The sequence below is a fragment of the Heloderma suspectum genome, chromosome 7 (genome assembly GCF_057233095.1).
Source record: "Heloderma suspectum isolate Gila_16-S chromosome 7, 16-S_ref, whole genome shotgun sequence".
Classification (NCBI taxonomy): Eukaryota; Metazoa; Chordata; class Lepidosauria; order Squamata; family Helodermatidae; genus Heloderma; species Heloderma suspectum.
The window spans coordinates 109,922,627-109,944,624 of record NC_139464.1 but is presented as its reverse complement, the minus strand read 5'-3'; the positions used below and the strand labels follow the sequence as shown (position 1 = coordinate 109,944,624).

The window sequence follows — 21,998 nt, the reverse complement described above, 5'->3', positions numbered from 1 at the left end:
TCTCCTAAATGCTATGCAATTAACTATATCTCTTGCACAGCCAAGCAGGACTGCATGGATGCTAGACAAATGTATCAGTGCAGTGGCACTGGGGCTGGGCTTACGCATCAGTACTTACATAAGAATCACACACACACAGTCCTGGAAGCCAGCATATCCTGTGGTGTCTTGTGGTTAGGGATGGCGGAGAATTCCGCCATGGATTTCAGTGAGGCCAAATGCACTGGCATTCAGCCCCCCGAAATCCATGGCAGAACAGCCTGCCCCCCTGCGGATTCCCCCCGGGACGAAGTTTACCTGGGGCGGATGTTCCGGATGGCAGCAGCTCCAGCGGTGGCTGGTCTTTCGACCGGCTGCCACAGCCACCATTTTCATCTGCTGTTTGCCATGATAGGCTACGTAAGTATTTACGTAGCCTATCACGGCAGGCAAAAACAACAACAACAGCGTACACAAATGGCGGCAGCTACGGTGGCCGTCATTTGCGTTCCCTATTTTTCACCTTTAGCCTACATAAATATTTACATAGGCTATTACGGTGAAAAAAAGGGGAATGCAAATAGCGTAGTGGGCGCTATTTGCGTTCCTTTTTTTTCGCCATAATAGCTTATGTAAGTACTTACGTAGGCTAAAACGGCGAAAAATAGGGAACCCAAATGGCGGCCGCCGTAGCCACCGCCATTTGTGTATGCTGGTGTGGTTTTTTTGCCTGCCGTGATAGGCTACGTAAATACTTACGTAGCCTATCACGGCAGCCTGGCTGGACGCAAATGGCGGTTGCTACAGCGGCCGCCATTTGCGTCCACAGCAGCCAGTCCGCGGCTGGAACTCCGGCTGCGGACAGCCCTGGCCGGCTGCTCCGCGGAGCCGCCACGGAGCAGAGCCAGCCGGGCAGGATTCCAGGGGGGAGGACCAGATCACCTTCCCCCCGTCGAGAAATCCGGAGGGAGGGACGGGGCACCTCCCCCCCCACCGCAAATCAATCCGTGAAAAGGTAAGTGACTTTTGTACATCCCTACTTGTGGTACTGGCATAGGTGGTTAGATTACTTTTCTATATCAGAAACGTTTCCATTCCCGAAGCCTGGATTATAGCCCCTGTGTGAAGCAGTTGGGTACCATTTTGATTAGTTATTGAGACTGCTCCCTTTTATGCCTGTTGGAGCAGGATTTTTAGGAAGTTCTAGTATGAGAACAAACTCTTGCCCAGATGTGTACAAGTCACTGTCAAGGAGAAAGATGTAAGCTGGGGCTCAGATGCCTCTTTAGTATCGCATCAGTGGCCACTTCCTGTTCCTGGAGGGAGGGAGCTGAAGCACAAAAGGGACTTACCTGATCCCAGAGGTAATGGATGATGAATTATAAGCCCTATGTCAGGGATGTTGAAGCTCTTTCAGTCCGAGGGCCAAAAGTTAATTTCAGAGAAGCTGTCAGGGCCTTCATTCCAGCGGTGGGCAGGGCCCAAGGCAAAAGGGGTAGGGCCTAAAACAAGAAATAGCCACATATTTTAACTTAAAGCTCTTACAGCCAGTAACCTGGCTTTAGGAGAGTCATTACAGCCTTTTAGAATGGGAATAACACACAAAAGCCAGGAAACCACCAAATGATTGGTGGTTAGGGGGAAAGAGAATGGGGCCAAGGGGCCATCTGGAGAACTCCAAAGGGCTGGATTGGAACCCCGGGTCTGAGGTTCTGCAGCCCAGCCCTGTGTGGGTAAAGACTGCTGGTGTGAATTCCTCTTTCATTGGGAAATGTAGGTTTTATTTTTGGCATGTGTTTTTGTGTATTTGCTCACATTGGATAGAGTCAAAGATCCATGTTGCCAGGGCTTCCATCCTTTCCTGTGAAAAAACACGTAAGGGTTTCCCATTGCGTGAACGAGCTCTTCCCAGATAATAGTAGAAAATAAGAATGCGTGTATACATGCACATGTCCATGCATGCTTTCAAGCCACAGGATCACAACAATTGTTTTTAGTTGTTCATACTAATGGCTTCCAAATCAAATCCATATTAATAAGTGTGTGTGTGTGTGTGTGTTGTGCAGACGTTTAGAACTCAAAAGTAAAGGAACTGATTTTTCTTTAAAGCCTCAGCAATAGCTCAATTTTTTGTTCATGAAAATTATACCTTTTATCCAAAACTTCTATTTGGGAAATGTGTTTTGACCTTTAATTACATTTCAGTTAATGATGGATGCTTGATTCCCCCACCCCACCCCTGCTCTGACACGAAATATGGACAGCTCTCTTTATGTCCATTTCTTAGGAACTTGGCTTGGTCATTTCTGGAACCCTGCCTGTCTTCAACTTAACAAAAGACCAATATAATAACCAGGTAAGCCGATGCTTAATACTGGAAAGCAGCAAAGCTGCCATATTGATAAGCCAAACAAGCTGAACAACTTAGATCTAAACCAGCTTGGCCCTGCTGACTTCAATGGAATGAACATTTCTTAAACACAAACACTTTAATGGAATTGGGACAGCTTGCAAGTCCTGTGACTAAAATTTGACTTAGAGGTCACCTGTGCAAATTCATACTTGCAGTGTTTTTGTCGTGTCCAGCAGAAAATAACACTGCCACGTTTCACGAAACACAAGAAAACAAGGAAATGAAGGTCAAGCTTCTTATTCCTTAGTGGCATTAGTCATTGTATCTCTCGGACTGCGTCACAAAGAAAACATAATTGGGGATGAAGAATTACGTAGGAAGTAATGCTAACTGTACATGTAGAATCATAGAATGGTAGGGTTGGAAGGGGCCTATAAGACCATCGAGTCCAACCCCCTGCTTAACGCAGGAATCCAAGTCAGAGCATCCCTGACTTGTACTTTGCAAAAGTAAGATCAGAGATGTTTTACGAAAACCCTGGAACTATGACATTCTGTCATCATGTATAAAGCTGTATTCAGGCATTTTGTACATGAAGAGAATAAATGCATGAGGCGAAGGAACACTCCAGCCCCATGCCCTCCATCACCGCATTTGTCGCCTGGTACTCATAGAGGGTGACTGTCTGAAGAGGAGAGCCTCCTGTATCCATGGTTCTCCATGCAAGCCAGAATGCTGGATTATCAGTGTTCTGGTTCATGTGGACAGCCTCCATGGATACAGAAGGGTCTCCTCTTCAGACTGTTGCCCTCCACGAGTACAGGGCAATGAAAATGCATGGTGGGGGGAGGCTTGAGTGCCCCTTCTCCTCACACTTTATTCTGCATGGATAAAGAATGCCTGAACAGGGCTTATGTGTATAGCAGATTTCTGTTCTCTGTATATTCTGGGAATAACTTAGTCATTGTGAAGCATACTGACCTATTTTTAACAAGGAACAACTGCCCCCCTTCCAGACCTTTCTAGTAATGAGAACATCTTGGAATATGTATGTCCCAAACTGTATCTTTCTTGCTTGTGTGGAATCTTGGGAAAAGGCTGCAGTTTGGTGGTAAAGGACATGGTTTGCATGCAAAATGTCCCAGAATCAATCCATGGCATATCCAGGGAGGATTGTCTGAAGCCTGGAGAGCTTCTGCCAGTCAGTGGAGCGAGAAGAACCTGTGGTCTAACTTGGTAAAAGGCAGTCCCAATGTTATGCCTTTGTATCTTAACTATTTGGAGGTACGTTGGGGTCCCCTGTTTTGAGGGACAGGTGCACGGTTGTCCTATTTTCAGATTATTCTAGCAGTTAGGATTTATGTGATGGCATCGGTAGTCAGTGTCAGTTCTATTGTTCATGTGCAAATGTTCTGATATTTTGTATACCTGAGTGCGCAAGTTTGAAAGAGTTCATATAATTTTATGGTTGCTACCTTGTTGTTAAATATTTTGTTAACGAAGGACATGAGGGATTGACGTCAAGAACAAAAAAAGAGGGAAAAGTAAATATACAGATAGAGGGCAGTTCTTATTTCTTTCCTGATCTTTTATATGTTAATATGTGGGCACATGCATTGTTTAGATACATAATATTTAGGTAAACAGTGTGTCAGTATGTGTGTAAGGCTTCAACCTTTCAAAAGTATTTTAAACGTTGTGCATATAAAAAGGTATGTACATTGACCTCTGTAATGAAATATTGGACATCTCCTAAACAAAGTGCCCTTACTAACATGGGTATAGCATCCCTCTCGTTTGCGTGAAACCTTGGAGAAGGTATGTGGATATATGTATAATTGTCCCTAAATGTTTAACTTTATTCAGAAAAAGAAAGTTGAAGTTTACCCATTGTTACAATTGATATGGCTCTCTAACCATCTCAAAACTAACATTAAAACATCTTTTGTCAGAACCAGTTGATACTTGGAGTAATGGGAGTTGATGTGTCATTAGAAGAAATTAAAAAACTGACCCCACGGTTTACAGTAAGTCTCTTTTCCCATATACTTTTGCAATATTGCCTATTTTTAACTTCTGCTAAAACTTGAATTCTGTTCAAGCCTCTCTTCCAGGCTATCTAGTATTCCTCTGGCTGGAAGTCAAAAGATTGTTTGCCCTTCGTTCACCCTGTCATTTCCCCGTTTTTTCCCCTCACACCAGTGGTGCTTCAGGGAGATGACTGCTTTCCAACAAAGCTAATATCCAGGGTTTTCCATGAATTGTCTAGTCTGCTCTAGCTGACTTGTAGGTTATGGCTGTGTTCCACAGTTTTGAAAGCAGAAGACCTAAGGGTACATGTTAAACTACCATTCCCCCCTGCCCCCTAACACACTGCACTGAAAGCGTTATTTCACTGTACGTTAGATATATAAACAGCTTTTTATTATGACTCAAGTGAACGTATACTCAACTTTCATATAACTTTATGTTTATATGATGCATATTGGGTCAAGATGTAATTGGTTAATTTCTGGGATTACTTTAACCATATTTTCTATATTGAAATCCATGGTGAAAAAACAGAAGATTTTAAAACATTTTTGCCCTTCACATTAGCTCAATGAAGGCATTGTTCTTTAACAGTTACTTCGATTTGTGTTTGGGTTAGCATATTTTCCATATAATATTACTGGAGAAAGGGTTATTCAGACTTTTTTTTTAATGCCACTACAGTGGGCAACACAGTACAGTTACATTTCTTTTCCCCTCCACAGCTATGTCCAAATGGTTATTATTTTGCAATCGACCCCAATGGTTATGTGTTACTTCATCCAAATCTTCAACCAAAGGTATGTAATATCTTCTGGTTTGTAAATTACTTCAAATTCAGTTTGTCAAAATAAAAAGGGAACTAGATCAGGAGTGTCTTTTGTGTAAAAAGAATAAAGCAACGGTTTTCAGACTGAGTTCATAGAAACGTTTTCCCTAGTTCATTCACACATTTTTATTTGATTTACCACCACAAAGCTATATGGACCATTAGCCAAAACATAACTTTCTCCCCCTGGATGTGGAGAAATAAATGTGGACTTGGAATCATTCTGTATGAAACACTTTAGTACATATGAGTTCCTTGGAAACTTAATGAGAAGATGAGTAATGGCAGAAATGCTTACCTGGTTTATCTACCAATACAATCTTCCCCTGTACTTCACATACATAAGGTAGTGTAGGATATATTCAGTTTGCATAGGCAACAGTGAGACCCAGCAAACTTGGCTGGTGTTTTCTGTGATGTGATTTTGCACACTGGAACACCCCCCCCCCCAAGTCCTCTGCAACACATGACAGTTTCTCAGTAGACAAATCTGTGTAGGAATAGTTCTGTAAGGGCAGGAAAACAAAGTGGGGTTGCGGGGAACTGCAATAATGCTAAAGAATTATATACAAGAAGAGGAGCAGGCAAATCACTGCAATCCCTCTGAGTATTAAGGTAAAAATCAAGGGAAAGACAGTCATATATAGCCTTTGTTTATTGCCAAAGAATGATTCTCTCTGCCCCCCACCCAAGATTGTGTGGGTCAAAGGTAATAGAAGAGATGTGTTTTACCCCACCAGGCCCATTACTGCAGGATAAAAAGAAAAAAGAGGCAGGGACTGAAAAGGTATATGAAATGTAATAATAGTGTAAAATGGCAAATGTGTTTTGGTGAAGACCTTCTTCAGGGACACATGAATACAGTTTTCCTAGTAACTTATCTCTACTTGGGCACATTGTGGCAGCCATCTTGTTTTCCGTACAATACTGCTCAGAAAAAAGTACGTCATCACGTGCCATCACTCCCAGGGACATATGCGACCTTTCGTGGGGGACTGAGTCTTCAGTGAAGGGGGCAGGAGAACATTAGGCCCAACCCTAGTCATACTGGAAAGAGAGAGATTACAAGTTAACACACTGCCTCATTCACCCAGTCCCAGAATATTTTGGGAGATGCCTCCTTTAATAATACCTGCTACGCTTTACTCCGTTTCCCTTCCCTCTTCCCCAACTCCAGCAGCTGAGGAGTAAGGATTCATTCTGAGAACAATCACCCCCCCCCCCAAACTAGCTTAGGATAAGGACTGAGATTATTTAGGAAATCTGGCATCATCAGATCAGGACTATCTACACCTTTGGAGGCTTCTGTCACACTCACTTCTTTGGGATCACACCAACAATCCTGATTTCATAGACATCAGGCCGTAACTGAGGGCCAAACTACATGTAACGGTCTTTGTTTTTACTCTAGAGTAAGTGTGCATGGCCCCAATCTACACTGGGACCACCACATGCTGGGAGGACAAATTTAAATCTTCTCCCCCGAGCTGCTAGGTTCCTGAAACTCTATCCCAGCCCGACTTGGGGTTTTTAAAATAAAGCCTCCATTGACGCCAATAGAAGCTCCCCCCACCCCTTGCTTATTAATCCCTGCATGCCTGGGGTGGTGGAGGAATATCAGGAACCAAAGCTTGGATGCACTATAAAGGGACAGTGACTATTCATTATTCCATAATTCATTATTCCATAATGATAGCATGTTTTGTCATGAGTGCCACTTTTCTCATACCTGAAATGTCCGACTCAATAATATTGACATATGTGTGTCAAATTGCTTGCATCAAAATTGATTTTGTGTTTAGGACTCTGAATCAAAACTCTGTGCCTTTTTAAACATAAAGAGGAATATTGTACATTCCAGCTACATCTCAGTAAACTCTTATCACACTGTTGCTTTTTACATTTCTACCTGTTCAGCTTGGTTTTCTTTGTTATTCTCTTTTGCATAATACATATGATTTCTTCTTCTCCTGTTCTACTTTGTTGTTGTTGTTTTTAAGTCTGTACCTGTACACACTTCAAATGTCTTTTCTTCTTTGTTTCTTTTTGCATTTTCCACCTGTTTTATACTCCTGCTTCCCAGATAAAAGCAACCTTAACTTCCTCAATTACCCTCAGTTTGTTGTACAAAGTGTATATATGGTTCTCTTTACTGTCTGCATGACCACACTATTCCATTTTTCCCCTTCAGTATATGTTAGTAATGTTCACTTTCCCCCTTCCAGTTTATTTTTCTCCACACATCTTTATATCACAATGCTGTGATCTGGTATTAATGCCTGATGTCTTAGCTTGAAATGAATGTAAAGGATTCTCCCTTCACCCCCAGCCCCCTTTACTACTGCCTTTGCTGTATGCTTCCACCTATTTTCAGTTATGAAAACAACGTTGTTTATGCTTTGTTTGACTGCCCACTTCTTTTAATGGCATATTTGGAGCTGCGGTGACATTTCTGCTGTCCATTTTGCCGCTCCATTTGGTGGTACTGAATTTGTGGGGGCATTTTGATTATTTGGGAGAAAATCTAGCCATTTTCAGGAGTTGGGAGGCTTGCTGGGAAAAGGGGCAGTCTCTCTCTATCTCTCTCTCCCCCCCCTTCCATCCTCTGACTGGGTTTGCATGATCATAGAGGGCAAATAAGCCACTGTGGCTTATTTTTCCTCCCTGAGTGTGCCTGTTGTGAGCCACCTAATTAGCATAATTGCCCTCACCGGGCATGGGATGCCATGACACCTGAACCTGGTGAGGATGGTTGGCCAGGGTGGTTTACAAACCACCCTGAAATCCATGGCTTGTTCATTTATTTATTTATTGTTTTATTTAAAACATTTGTATCCCGCCCTGTATCATTAAGATTCTAGGATTCACTGTGGCTTATTTTCCCTCCATGATTGTGTGAGCCTGCCTTCTGTTTCTTTCTTCCTAAATAGTGTTTGCTGCAAGCAGCACCAGAGCGGTGTGAGCTGTCATTTCCTGAACAATGACCCCTTTGGAACAATGCTATGTCACTTGCCCAAAACAATGCCCCTGTAATGACGCTCTTTCCTGACTGCACCGTTCCAAGAGGCTCCTTAAAGGTGCTAGATTTTCTCTTCTCCCCACCCCCATGAAATGCGCAAGTGGGGTTGCCACCCCCCACCCCTACATTCGCTCATCCTCAAATGCCTATTTTTTTCTGGAAAACTTTTGGCTCGCCTCTAGTATATTTATACAATCCTTCCTCTTGCTTCTTTTCAATAGACTGCATGAAACATCTGTGTTGTTTGCATTTTTCTTGGCTTCTCAGTTACCCAGTTTGGACAACTAAATAACCCGTGGTTTGTTAACCATGAGTTGTTTGCGAGAGATCAGGAGTGAAGGAGCTTGCGTGCTCCGCTTGCTCACCCACTTCAGCTTTGCTGAACAACTCAGAAATGCCCTCCGGTTCCTGGGTTGCTCACCGTGACATGCAGACCTGGAACACTGGGTCATTGAAGGAGAAACCCAAGAACAAACCATGGGTTAAACCTCTGGGTGGGTTCTCCCTCAACAATCCATAGTTCTGGGTTCACATGTCATGGTGGACAACACAAGAATGGGGCTTTCCTGGGCTGTTTAGCAAAGCAGGAGTGGGCGAGCGGTCGGGAGCGAGCTTGCTTGTTTGCTCCCACACACTTAAAACAATCCTTTGGTTTGTTAACTATAGTTGTTTAAGTGTGCGAACTGGGTCAGTATCTCTTTATTCTATTTGAGAAACATGCATGAATTTTATTCCCACAGTTCCATTTTTACAGAAGGATTATTGGAATATTATTAGTGCCTGGGAACTTAGCTTAAATACTGTCCCATGCCCCTTCAAACTTGGTTTACTTATATGCCTTTACAGGTGGGGAGACAGTGATTTTTCTTTCACTTAGTTTATTTTGTACATTTTCTAAATTGTTAGATTAGACATTGCTGTCAATACTCCCCCCCCCCTCACAGAATTTCTATTTTGGCGCTCACATTAATATCTTTCATATTAATGTGTTTAATATGACACACTATTGTGTAATAATGTGGTATATTACACAAGTCTCTACAATATATTTTCTAACTTTTAATATAATTGCTTGTTCTCTGAACTTGTGCAACTTATCTTTGGTTTTATGCCAGCATCTTGTTATTATTTCCCCCTTCATTCTTTAGAGGCACAATGTTTTCATCATCTTTCCTTTTATAATTTTGCTCTCTCTCCTGTTTTATACTTCATATGATTTTTCTTTCTTCCTTATGGGCTACTTCTTGTCTTATATAACATTGCTGCTATATTTTCACCACAGTCTCAAAAATTGTCTTTCTGAGGGAATGGAGTGTTACAGTCTGAACCAAAGTCTTCAACATTTCTGAATAGTTAGCTGCAGTTTTTCAGATCAGCTATCACTACAACCATTTCCCAATACCAATTCCACATAATTTTACTTTTGTTGGCCATGTTTTTGTTTTTTTAAAAAAATGCTTTCTAACATTCTGTTCCTACAAGAGGGCTATTCATACAAAGGTGGATTGTGGGGAGCATATTATTTCCTCCCTTCTTAAAATTACAATCTAATATTTTTCTATGTATGTGGAAAGTCCCCAAGTATGCAGAACCTTGTCTGTGAGTGGCCCCTTTCACTGTGCTACTGGTTGACACAAGGCTCCCAAGTTTGCTATTAGAGGAAACAAGTGAGGACCCACAATAAAATGTTTCACTAACCCTGTTGTTGAGAAGTTCAGCCAGCCTAGAAAAGCTGCTTTGTAATGCTGTTCAAGGCTTTCATGGGTAGGGGGGGAAAGTTTTCAGGTTGTGGGGGGAAAGAAAAAGGCATTGTATTTTTCTTTCTTACCTTCCTGAAACTCCCCCACTGTGCTATATAACACTGAAATGTATGTATATATGTATGTATTTATTTCTATACCGTCCAATGGCTGAAGCTCTCTGGGCAGTTCACAAAAATTAAAAAAGTTCACAAAAAGCACACAGTAAAACAATATAAAATATAAAAGCATTATGACCACAATATAACAGTGCAACCAGAATAAAACCTAGAAGCAATGCAGAGATTTAAAATACAGATTTAAAACACCAAAGCTAAAAGACTAGAAAGCTAAAATGCTAAAATGCCTGGGAAAATAAAAAGATCTTCACCTGGCACTGGAAGGAATACAGTGTAGGCGCCAGGCAAACCTCACTAGGGAGCTCATTCCAGAGCCGGGGTGCCACAACAGAAAAAGCCCTCCTCCTAGTAGCCACCCACCTCACTTCCTTTGGCAGGAGCTCACGGAGAAGGGCCGCTGAGGATGATCTTAAGGTCTGGGCAGGCACATATGGGAGGAGGCGATCCTTCAGGTAACCTGGCCCCAAGCCGTTAAGGGCTTTGAATGTTAACACCAGCACTTTGAATCGGGCCTGGAAATGGACTGGCAGCCAGTGCAGCTGGAAAAGTACTGGCGTAATATGAGCTCGCAGGCCAGTCCCTGTTAACAATCTTGCTGCCCTATTTTGGACCAGCTGAAGTTTCCGGACCATTTTCAAAGGCAGCCCCACGTATAACGCATTGCAGTAATCCAGACGAGAAGTTATCAGAGCATGGATAACTGTAGCTAGGCTATCTCTGTCCAGATAAGGGCGTAGTTGGTATACCAGCCTAAGCTGATAAAAAGTGCTCCCTGCCACTGAGCTCACCTCTGCCTCAAGTGACAGTTCTGGCAGCCAGACCTAAACCTGAGCACTTTAAGGTAAAATAAGAGGAGGGGAGCAAAGAAGTTTCCTGAGGGGAAAAATGGACTTTTTCCTTCCCTCTTTCCCCAAATCTTCCTCTTAGCACATCCATTTGACCCAAATACCTCCTCCAGGTACTAGAAACTCAGGCAGCACCATGAGGGAGTTGGGGGAATATATGAAGGCAGAAATTGGTGATTGCAGTCAGATTTTATGTATACTAGACTCTAAGAGTTGGGCTGGCTCTGCAAACGGATATACTTTGGCATAATCTGGGAGTTTCTCAGTATGCAGAAATGATCACTTAGTTTTGGGTGGTCCCCTTTTGCTTCCAATCTGATAGGTATGACACCAAAGCACCCATGTTCAGTATTAGAGGGAATGCAAATGCTGGTGATTGCTTGAGCTGAATGGATAAGATAATTAAACTTGCGATCGTAATTCCGTAGCCAGTTCCTGTTTGATGAATGTTTGTGGTGATTTTTTTTTTTAAGAAAAAAAAATGGCACAAGTGACAAGTCATTAATGAATGGCAATTATTGAATTAGTGATACAGGCCGATTATTGTTTCCAGTTGCACCTGCATTGAAGTTTATTGCTGGATCTCATGGCAAGAGTATTCTGAGCGTATACTATCACCAAAATGTTTTTGTTGCTAGCAGTCATATTTATCATTCAAGTCCCACCATCACCACCCAATACCTTTTATATCCCATAGCTGGAAGTTCATTGGACCTGGCAGGCTGTAAGATTACATCTGAAGCAGGTGTAAATCAGTCTGGCACTTTCTTGGTGCTAGTGATTATGACTGAATCTGGTTCCTTCTTTCCTGTAAACAAAAAATAAGGGCAGGCATCTGAATCCCAAACATCTTTATTGGTCGTCATTTCTTAAGTGAAAAAAATGTACAATTTACAGCTTGATGCACACCTAAATTTAAGCTTAAGGATATATCCAATGTTAGTCTAACATAGGTCCCATTCACTTCAATGGGTCTACTCTAACTAGGTCTAATATTGGATTCAATCTTTAATTTAGGGTTGGGTGTAGATTTCATTACTTCTGTAGTACCTGCAACCAAATCCCTTAACCAGTGGTTCCCAACCTTGGGTCCCCAGTAGTTGCTGGACTACAATTCCCATCACCCCTGACCATTGGCCATGCTGGCTGGAATGGAAGTTGTAGTTTAATAACTGGGGACCCACAGTTGGGAACTTCTAAGATACTATTTAGATGCATCAGCCAAAGTAACTAAAATGGCATCCTGCGTTTATCAAGCGGAGCAAATATGTCCGTCCCTCTGCATGTCCATAGCACTGGGAGAACAATGTGGCAGCACAGTTGTGTAACACAAAAATAAAAAGTGATGGTTCCATGTAATCCAGAGGACTTTGGCTTCAACAGTCAGCCACCTAGCATCATGCGGTCAATTATGAAGTGCAGTATTTTGCAGTATATTGGCTACGTTTGCCAGTACATAGAGATTATTATTAGAAGAAGACTAGCCTTGTAAATAATTGTTATTTAAGAAGTCAATCATGCTGCCCTTCTCTTGCCTATGCTGCAGCTGTCTGCTATGCAATTACTATGGAATGTTACACAGCAACCCTACTTCCCTGCCCTATTAACTCAAAGGACAAGTGAGAGTAGAAGAGGAGGAATGAACCCGAATTACACATACAGCCAGTTCAGCCCTGTCCTGTGTTGAGACCTTTAATAATAGAAGAGAGCTGTGCTAACACAGCACAGTGCTCTTGAGCCTACTTGAGGGTATCTCCACAGAAAGAACCAGCTTCACATGAGTAAGGTACAGCTTACTGCTATAGTCTCTGCCTTGGGCAAGTGGACATTTAACAAATCACAAGCCTGGAATACAATTACTGATTAAAAAGACAGGGGAAACAACTCCATTTTGTAGTCTGAGGTATTATGGCAGGGGAACAACTCCATTTTGTAGTCTGAGGTATTATGGCAGGGGAACAACTCCATTTTGTAGTCTGAGGTATTATGGCAGGGGAACAACTCCATTTTGTAGTCTGAGGTATTATGGCAGGGGAACAACTCCATTTTGTAGTCTGAGGTGTTACGATGTCTTTTACAAGAGTGGAAGATCCTACGCCAACACAGTCCACTGGATTACATTTTCCTTCAGTGATTTCTGAGCATTCATTGTAGTTGAATTTTCTAAAATAAAGGGCATTCTGAAACCAAGTGGTGGCTTTTTCAGAAAGTTCTTTAAAAAACAAAACATCCCTTTTGTTCAGGGTACCTAAGTGATATTATCTTCTTTATGTTTCTCACAGATAATTTAAACTGAGTATTAAATATGGTTCTGAGTTAGGCTGACCGTACGTACCGTTTTAAATGGGACAGTACCATTTTTTTTCATATTTCCCGACCGTCCCGTCGTTTTAATATAAATCTCAATTTTGTCCTGTTTTTAATTTTTTTAAAAAACTGAACGCGTTTATCGTAAGGCTCTGTGCTAATCAATGTGTGCAGTAAAACTACTAGTGTGACGAAAGAGGAAGTTCCATTTACTTTATCCAGTCTGGTCCAGGCTTCTTGAGCTAGCGATGATCAGACGCCGCCCCCTTGCTTGTTTACAGTGGCGGGGAATTCGAGAGGTGGTCGCTAAGCCCCATTCAGCATGTGGGAGCCAGGAGGGTGAGTCTTACTGTTATTTCTACCATCATTCCGCCCATAGAGATTCTTTCTGCCCTACATTCAGTTTGATTCGGACTTTTCAGATTCATATTTTGGTTCAACAGGCTGTTAGCTATTTTTTTTATTACAGCGGAACTCTCTGCTGTAATAAAAACCCCGTCCTGTTTTTGTCATCCCAATAGCCCGTTTTTGTCTCAAGGAAATATGGTCAGCCTATTCTGAGTGCATGTCCTTACTGGAGTGCATGTTGTTCAACAGATGTAAGAACTACCTTCTTAAGCTAAGGTACATGGCAGAGAAAGCTAACCATCATACTTTGACCTACCATTTTAATTTTAGTCAGTAAGTCCAGCGTAATCTAACATACTAACTCACAACATCCTTATCTTCTCTGCCAGAAATTTGATTGTCCAGAAAAACAAAGTAGCTACATATTTATATTTGAAAAGGTGCGGCTCTTCAAGACTGTTTTCTTCTGAGTGACTTCTGAATTATTTTCTTTTTTGAAAATCTCTCACTCAAAACTGGTACAACATACTGATCCTGTGATTTATAGGCCCATGTATGGCTATCATTCCCAAATCAACAATTCCCTTTGTGCCTGACTGAAACTTTGATAGTTTTTTTTTCATGACCCCACTGATTACACACACACACACACACACACACACACCCCTCAGTACATACATAGTTAGTAAAACAGTGCAGTAGTTCTGGATTACTTGGATTCAAAGTGGTTTACTGCCCCCTTTGTTGTTGTTGTTGTTCAGTCATTAAGTCATGTCCGACTCTTCGTGACCCCATGGACTATAGCACGCTAGGCCTTCCTGTCCTGCGCTCTCTCCCGGAGTGTGCTCAAGTCCATATTCATTGCATCAGTGATGCTATCTAGCCATCTCATCCTCTGCCGTCCCCTTCTCCTTTTGCCTTCAATCTTTCCCAGCATCAGGGTCTTTTCCAGTGACTTTTCTCTTCGCATTAGTTGGCCGAAATATTTGCGCTTCAGCTTCAGTATCTGTCCTTCCAATGAGCACTCAGGGTTGATTTCCTCTGCCCCCTTTGTATGCTTACTCAAAAACAAGTCCCATTGTGTTCAATGGCACTTAGACTCAAGTTAGCGTAGATAGTCTTGTGGCTCTCTAGTTTCCTTAAAATATAACGAGAATAAAACCTCAGTACTAAAATCATTGACAAGCCTTATTGAAATTAGTGTTGCTTATGTCCGTGAAATGGCTGCAGTCCACAAACCTCTTACTTCAGTGAAGCTCTTGTTGATTGCTGTGAAACGGTGTGAACTTTTAAACTGGTCATGCAAACCGATAACAGTGCTGCATGAACAAATGAAATGGAGGAGGAGAGGTATCTGAGCCACGGTGTTGTTGCTTCTGTGTCAGCTGAAGTCAAACCCATCAAAATATCCCATGGGACCATGCAGCAACGCACATGTGTGCGGTGCCATCAGCACACATGTACTTTCTTGGCAGTCTGGGATGGAGCTCTTGGAAAGCAGGTGAGGTTTTTCCCTGGTGATCAGCTGCTTGGCAGGGAAGTGGGAGTGGGGGAGTGACTGAATCCAGCCTGGCTGCCCCTGCCAAACAGCCAACCATCAGGATTGTAGCTTTCAAAATAGGGCACAGCCCTAGCCTCTGGGTCGAAGAGGGAAGCCACATGCACAACACCTAGCTGCCATGTGAGTCCCCACCCAACTAGGAGTATGTGCATGGGAGTTTCCTTCCATGCAGGTAGTGCTCCTAGCTGGGTTGGGGCAAAGGTGTTTTGCTTTTTTTAATGCTTGTTCTAAACACTCTAGTTAAATGATTGTCTTTCCCCACCACCATGCACCTAAAATAGCACAGGGAAATTCACATGTGGTTGGTTGCCTGATTTCTCATGCCACTCCTCCATAAAGCTAAGCCAGTGGTTGCCCAGTAACCATCTGAACCGGGGGCTTCATCACACAGAGCGTTTATCCTGCGATCGGGATGGCTCCTTCACAGAAGTTAGCAGGCTCTTTACAAGACGCCGTGACCCTGCCGTGACCCACCTGCACTAAATGCCCCTTTTTCCATTTTTAAATAGATTGCAGATAATGAGCTATCAAATTACCCCGTTGTGTTCCGCTTCAGTTTCCTCCGTGAAAAGAGTTAAAGCGGCAAGAAGAGGAGCGGGATCAATGGAAGAGAATAGAAGACTCAGATACAGGGAGAAGGGGCGGGGAAGGAAGCACATCAAAGGGAGTCAGTGGTGATCCTGCATTTAAAACGGAAGCAGATTTAATCCTGTTTTAAATGCAGGATTTAAGGCTGGTGTAGAAATGCCCTGGGTCTGTGTGATTTGTACTTTTCAGTTCGTTGTTTGAAGAAAAGGAGTTGAGTAGAACAGCAGAAGCTGTCAGTTAGTTATCCTTCAAACAGATAGAATGTGCTGCCTGTTCAGATGTACAGGCAGAATTCTCATTTTATTTCACTCTTTTTATATTTGTCCAACTGCTTGTCCACCGTCGCTGACAAAGAACATGCAACTATGGAACCACCTCTGCTGTAGTTGTATACATTTCAGTGGGATTCACTCTCCTGAGTACGTTGTTTTGGGTCGAATTGTATGTCAGAAGGTTTATGCTGTTTGTCAAGAGCCCCTAGGAGAATCATACATTCTTAAGTTATAATCACAGACCTAGAATGACTATCATAATGGTGTGAAAATTTGAATCAATGCGAATGAATGCTGTTTTGTTGCTTTAGCACATTGGTGTGGGCATACCCAAAACTAGAAAAAGGAGACCCCACGTGCAGGTAACTATGGATGGAGGTGACTGTTACTGTGTTTAAAGATGCATAGAGCTGAAGCTGACATTAGAGAGCTTCTATTTAGCTTCCTGGGAAAAACCTAACTAGGCTGTTCACTTTATCAAACAGCTTCTAAAGCATGAAGCTTGCAAAATCAGTGTGGTGCTTGTGGAAGATGTTGCTTTCAGTGATTATGTGTTGCTATTAACTGAGAATTAAATACGTGCTTTAGCCACAGCTTTCAATTTTTTTCAGAGACGTTTTGAATCTGGGGTGGGAGATTACTCATTCCAGATTTATTTTGTTGTAAGCCTGAAGTCTATACAAAGTACTCGACAAACTTATTGTGGAGAGTGCACCACAATCGGACAGCTTTGTGCCAATGTTAGTAGCTTATGGTTTTCCATGTGCAAATCAGAAAGTGGTGCATGTTGTTCAGTTTGAAGCAGCGTGTCTGTTGTGATGAACGCTGTAGTATACACTGCAGAACAGTTTTTTGCACACAAAATTCTTAATCAACAGGCATTGATGCTTGCTTCCAAATTCAGTCTGAAGATAGTAGCTACACACACACACACACATCACCACACACGGAATTTACACAGGTTACTACCCCATTCAGTGCAGTTTAACAATGCCATTTATATTTTGCTGCACAGGTTTTGCCATTCCTTCTGCCCTTCATCGTTATCTGATCAATTAAAATAATATTCCCTTCCAATCCTCATCATAACCATGTTGGAAGTCAATATGCATTTAATTTGCTTGGAGGCTTTTCTTTTAGTGGCATACGTTCATTACTAGTTGTGCTCTTGCATGGCAACCTTTGTTTTATGAAAAAGTCATGTTTTATGGCTGCAGCTAATCGGATGTGTAGAAATGCAAATCATGCTGAACTGCTGTATAAAGGCATCTCAGTAAAATGGGAAGAGAACAGTTAATGGAGTCTAAAGGCTGGCAACCACCCCCTCTCCCATCCCGCCATCTTTTTGTTAGGATGAATGGCTAGGAGTCTTAAATGATTTACTTGAGTGATATGGAACATCACCAGGTGACTGATTTGTCAGACTTCTGACTTGACCTTCCACATTATTCCTGATAATCATTAAAGCTCACAAAACATACCAAAATCTATCATACCTACATCAAATAAACAAAAATGTAAGTAAAAATGTAGAAAGCAGAGACTAAGCATACCTCCCTTGCATCATGACACGTTTTGACAAATTGGGTGATTACAATCCATAAGAAAGATGGAATTGTATTGTATGTGAGCCCAAAGACACAATTCACCAGAATGTTCTCCTGTACAAGCCACATTGGAATGAATGTGACCTGAACATGGCAGTGTCCCATCAAAGTTTATTTCATTATTTAGGGCTTAAACCACAATAACATCTGTTAAAAAGATGAGACACAATGGGCTTGTACAAGAGAACTTCCCAGTGGATTGTGACCTAAGCATTAGCAATACATTTCCTTTTTTATGGAAATGAATCTTAAGGATCAAGATAAGATCCTGGGCATTTGTGCTACGTTAATTTTAATTTGTGTATTGATCGTTTGCCTAAGTTTTCAGACTCCTTCATTGTGACTAAACCATCATTTTGTAAAACGATTTTTTTTTAAATTATTGGGTTGGATCTAGATTTAAGGTGCAATTTTATGCATGTTTAGACAGAAAATGATGTGCAACTCCCAAGATATGGGAGGCTGGGGAATGCTGGGAGTTGTAGGACTTTTCTCTGTCTAAACATGCATAGGATTGCACCCTTAGTCACTATTATAGTAGATCCATTGAAATCAATAAGACCTCATTTAGTCATGACTAATTTAAGTTCCATTGATTTCAGTGGGTCTATTCTAAGCATGAATGTCTGGAATCCAACCTATTGATATGATATTATGGCTTCTTTATCATTTTCTTTTCTTTTGTATCCTTGCTTTGTTTACTGGAATGGGACACGGACTGCAATGCTGCTTTTGCCACAGCAGTGCCTTCCTGCATGCTGCCTGGGTTTGATCCTTCTAATACCATTCCATTGCATGTAAGAGAGTTATTATTTAAATTTTATTTGTGTTTTATTTTAGACCTAGTAGACCTTGAATGTTTAATTAGCAATGGTTACAATGTTGTCTTATTTTTTGTAATTCTGTTTGTCATTCATTTCATTTTTATGATTATTTTACCTCAAGTTGACCGATTCCAGTGTCTAGGAGCATAAGATCTTTAGAGTGCAATCCCATGCATGTTTAGTCAGAAAAAAGCCCTACAACTCTCAGCATTCCCCAGCCAGCCATGCTGGCTGGGGAATGCTGGGAATTGTAGGACTTCTTTCTGACTAAACATTCCTAAGGATTACGCTCCTAATTTATTTGTCTAGATAAGTAAAAATTGAACAATTTTAAATTCATGAAATGATGCAGATGAGTAATCTGTATTTATTCTAAATATTTTTTAAAAAAAACTTATTCAGTGTTCGAATATTTTCACATCTAAGGCAATATTAATCATTGAAAGAACAAAAAAATGACAATGGTTTCAAGTGCTTTGTGAATCTGCTCCAGAAAAATAAAACTGTGCATATTTGTTAAGATATCTTCTTCCAGTCCCTAATAGTTGCCCAGTCATTGACTACTGGAACTGTTTCAGACTCTGAGTTGTTGCATCCTTTCCTTGGACATGGTTCCAATGTCACTGGGTCTATGTGTGACTCAACCCCCTTTCACATGTTTTGCTCATGCGTTGTAATCAATGCCTGAACAGGGACTGGGGCTGCACTAGCTAACCCTTCCTCCGATGCCTTACATCCCCACCCTAGCCCTGATATTCGTGCATTGAGGGTGAACATCTGAAGAAGGGAAAGCTACGTCCTTTGGCATTCACACAGTCTGGAACCCTTGTGAAAGACTGTGTGGATAGTATGGGCGTGGGCTTCCTCTCTTCAGTTGTCCATGTTTATTGCATGGACATCAGGTGCTGGGCCCAGCAGGATGTGTGACATAGGGGACAGAGGTAGGCCTAGGTGGCCCTCCCTACTCACGCAGTAATTAGAGTTTGTGAGCAAAATATGTGAAAGGAGCTTCAGTTGTTGTAGGGTTAACTGAAGTCATTCAAATGGGTACTCCCATACCAAGCTCTTGAGGTAAAGTTATGCCCTTTCATACCTGTACACTTCACCTGAAATCATTTAAGGTTCAAAGTAACAACTGTTAGAATAGAAATTATGTGTTCTGGTATTTATGAAAGCATTTACATATTCACCCCAGCAAGGACAGATGCATTGCATTACTCTATTAAGTGGTGACCACTTTAAATCTCTCCCATGTGGCAGCTATTACCACAGAGTGAGCTGTTTCTATGCAACAGTTCACCGTGTAACTGAGGAGACGTTCTCCTTGCTACCAGATGTTAGTTTAGAGAGCAATTCTCTGGCCTAGACATTGTCTGAGGGACCATAGTGGATTTCCCCCACCCTTCCTGAGACAGAGCTACAACCTTGTGGGGTGGGTGGAAATTCCTACTTGGTTTCCCCCCCCCCCACCATCCTAGCCTCTGTGGGAAGCTCCATGGTAGTTTCCTCACCTGAGGTCACTACTATGACCTTGGAAGAGGATGGAAAGAAAGGGCAGGGGTGTGCCAGTAGGCAGGGAAGGGAAGAGAAGAGAAGAGAGGCTGTGAATCTGCCAGATCCAGAAGCCTCTCTCTTTCCATCCCCAGGAAGATAAGCAATCTAGACAGGCTCAGGTGCCTGTCTAGTTCAACAGAACACAAAGGAGGAACAGGACATGCCTCCATTTTTCCTCCTACCATACCTGGCTCTTGCTGGCAAGGCTTAGAATAAACAGGGGTTTCTGAGATTGGAGCCCTCCATCTATCAAGTATCAGTCAAGTAGGACTGCAGTCTTAGTTTAGTTTACCAAATATTTTCTTATATCCTTTTGTAGCAGCATAGATAAACTTGCCAATTCTGTATGGCCAGTCATGCTGACAAGCACTATAAAGTCATGATGGCAAGAGATAAATTCAGTCCAATCAATCATTCAATCAATTGATCAATCAATAAGAATGGCTCATTCCTATATCGTTTTGTGGACCAATTTAAAACTCTATATGAAAGACATTTTATGTACCAACTGTAAACCTTGTTAAGTTGGCAAAAAGTTTTATTTGGAGACTTTTAACGTTTATTTCTGTAAATTATTATTTTCATTATGATTAGATTTAAAAAAAACTAAGGGAAATATCAGGAAATACACATGCTTATATTTCTTTTATTTTACTTTTGCCCTGCTCTGAGGATTTATGATAGGCAACACAAACTAAAACAGTATAAAACTGATATGCACACCCACAAAACAGTTGCAGAGAGAGGAAACTCACTCATTACCACCTTAATTCTGGTCCAGATAGAAAGCCCTTTATAGTGAATGATGCTTATACTTCGTAGACTCGTGAGAGTAATGCAATTCTATAATAGTGGGTAACCTCTAAAGAATGATTCTCTATAAACTCTATTATGCAGACATGGCTGATGGATGAACAGCCATTAATCTTGGAAACCAGACTCCCTGACACAAACTGTAGTTTCTTGAAAAAATATTTTTGTGGAATTCTATTCCCCTATTCCTTCTGTAAATGGCTATCCCATGGCCCTCTCTTTATACTGTGATTTTTGTTGACATTGCACGCTTTCTTCCCCTGAATGTCATTGCTGAGAGAGTGAGTTGACATTGGTCTTGTCTGGATTCCATCTTTTCATAGACCCTGTTAGGACAGAGGTGAAAAGGAAGTTGCCTGGGTCGTCCCAAGCCATCTATGGCTTTATTGGCCACATACAGGTTTAATAGGAATGTGTACAACCATTTGTTCATGGCAATTCATCCCTAAAGGAGGTAGGACTCCATGATCTAGGAGTGCCATTCGTTTATGGCAATCCAACCCCACAGGAGATAGCTGAATATTCTAATCTAAGCCATTAAAAGGAAGCTCTATTAGACTACATTATCATAGTCTGGCCTTGTAGTAATGAAGAACCTGATGATTGTCTGAATCTGCAAGAAAGTCAGAGTTATTTGCAAATCTATCTGTCTAACTAAAGATTGGGTTCTCTTTTAACCTAAGAGGACTTGGACATATTCCTAAAGCTTTCCTTTATCTAAATTGTCCATTCCTCTTTTGATTCCTCCCTTTATCTACCCTATTCTTTTTATTACAAAATCAAGTGATTTAACTCCTTTGTACAACATTTGTATTCTCTGATTCTCCTCTCTAGAGACTAGCTGTGAAAAGTCATTTGCTTTTCTTCCTATCTCCCCTCTTAGAGAGCATCTATGATGCCATGTCTATTTTTTTACCATCAGTTTCTGCCCATATAATTCGTCAAATACTTTAGATCAGAGAAAGATCCTCCAGATATCCCCACAAAACGTAGATGATCTCAACTTCTAGTGCAAATGAATTACTTGTTCTCCAATTATCTCTCTCTCTCTCTTTATCATTCAGTTTAAATGGATAGAGTACATTTTATTATAGTTGTACTGATTAAAAACTAGAGAGGTAAGTCATTCCTGTTTTATGAGTTTCAATAGTTTCAAGATTGCATTTGAACCATTTTCAGCAATTTAATC

At 41.5% G+C, this 21,998-nt stretch overlaps 1 protein-coding gene across 1 annotated transcript in view; it reads left to right on the top strand.

Moving 5' to 3' along the window:
• CACNA2D1 (calcium voltage-gated channel auxiliary subunit alpha2delta 1) overlaps positions 1-21,998 on the top strand; it is a 555,905-nt gene that overhangs the window by 466,966 nt on the left and 66,941 nt on the right. The window contains exons 16-19 of the mRNA XM_084811840.1: positions 2,267-2,335; positions 4,285-4,359; positions 5,089-5,163; positions 16,323-16,373. Coding sequence (XP_084667966.1) covers positions 2,267-2,335; positions 4,285-4,359; positions 5,089-5,163; positions 16,323-16,373 — 270 coding nt within the window. The remainder of the gene's footprint in view (positions 1-2,266; positions 2,336-4,284; positions 4,360-5,088; positions 5,164-16,322; positions 16,374-21,998) is intronic.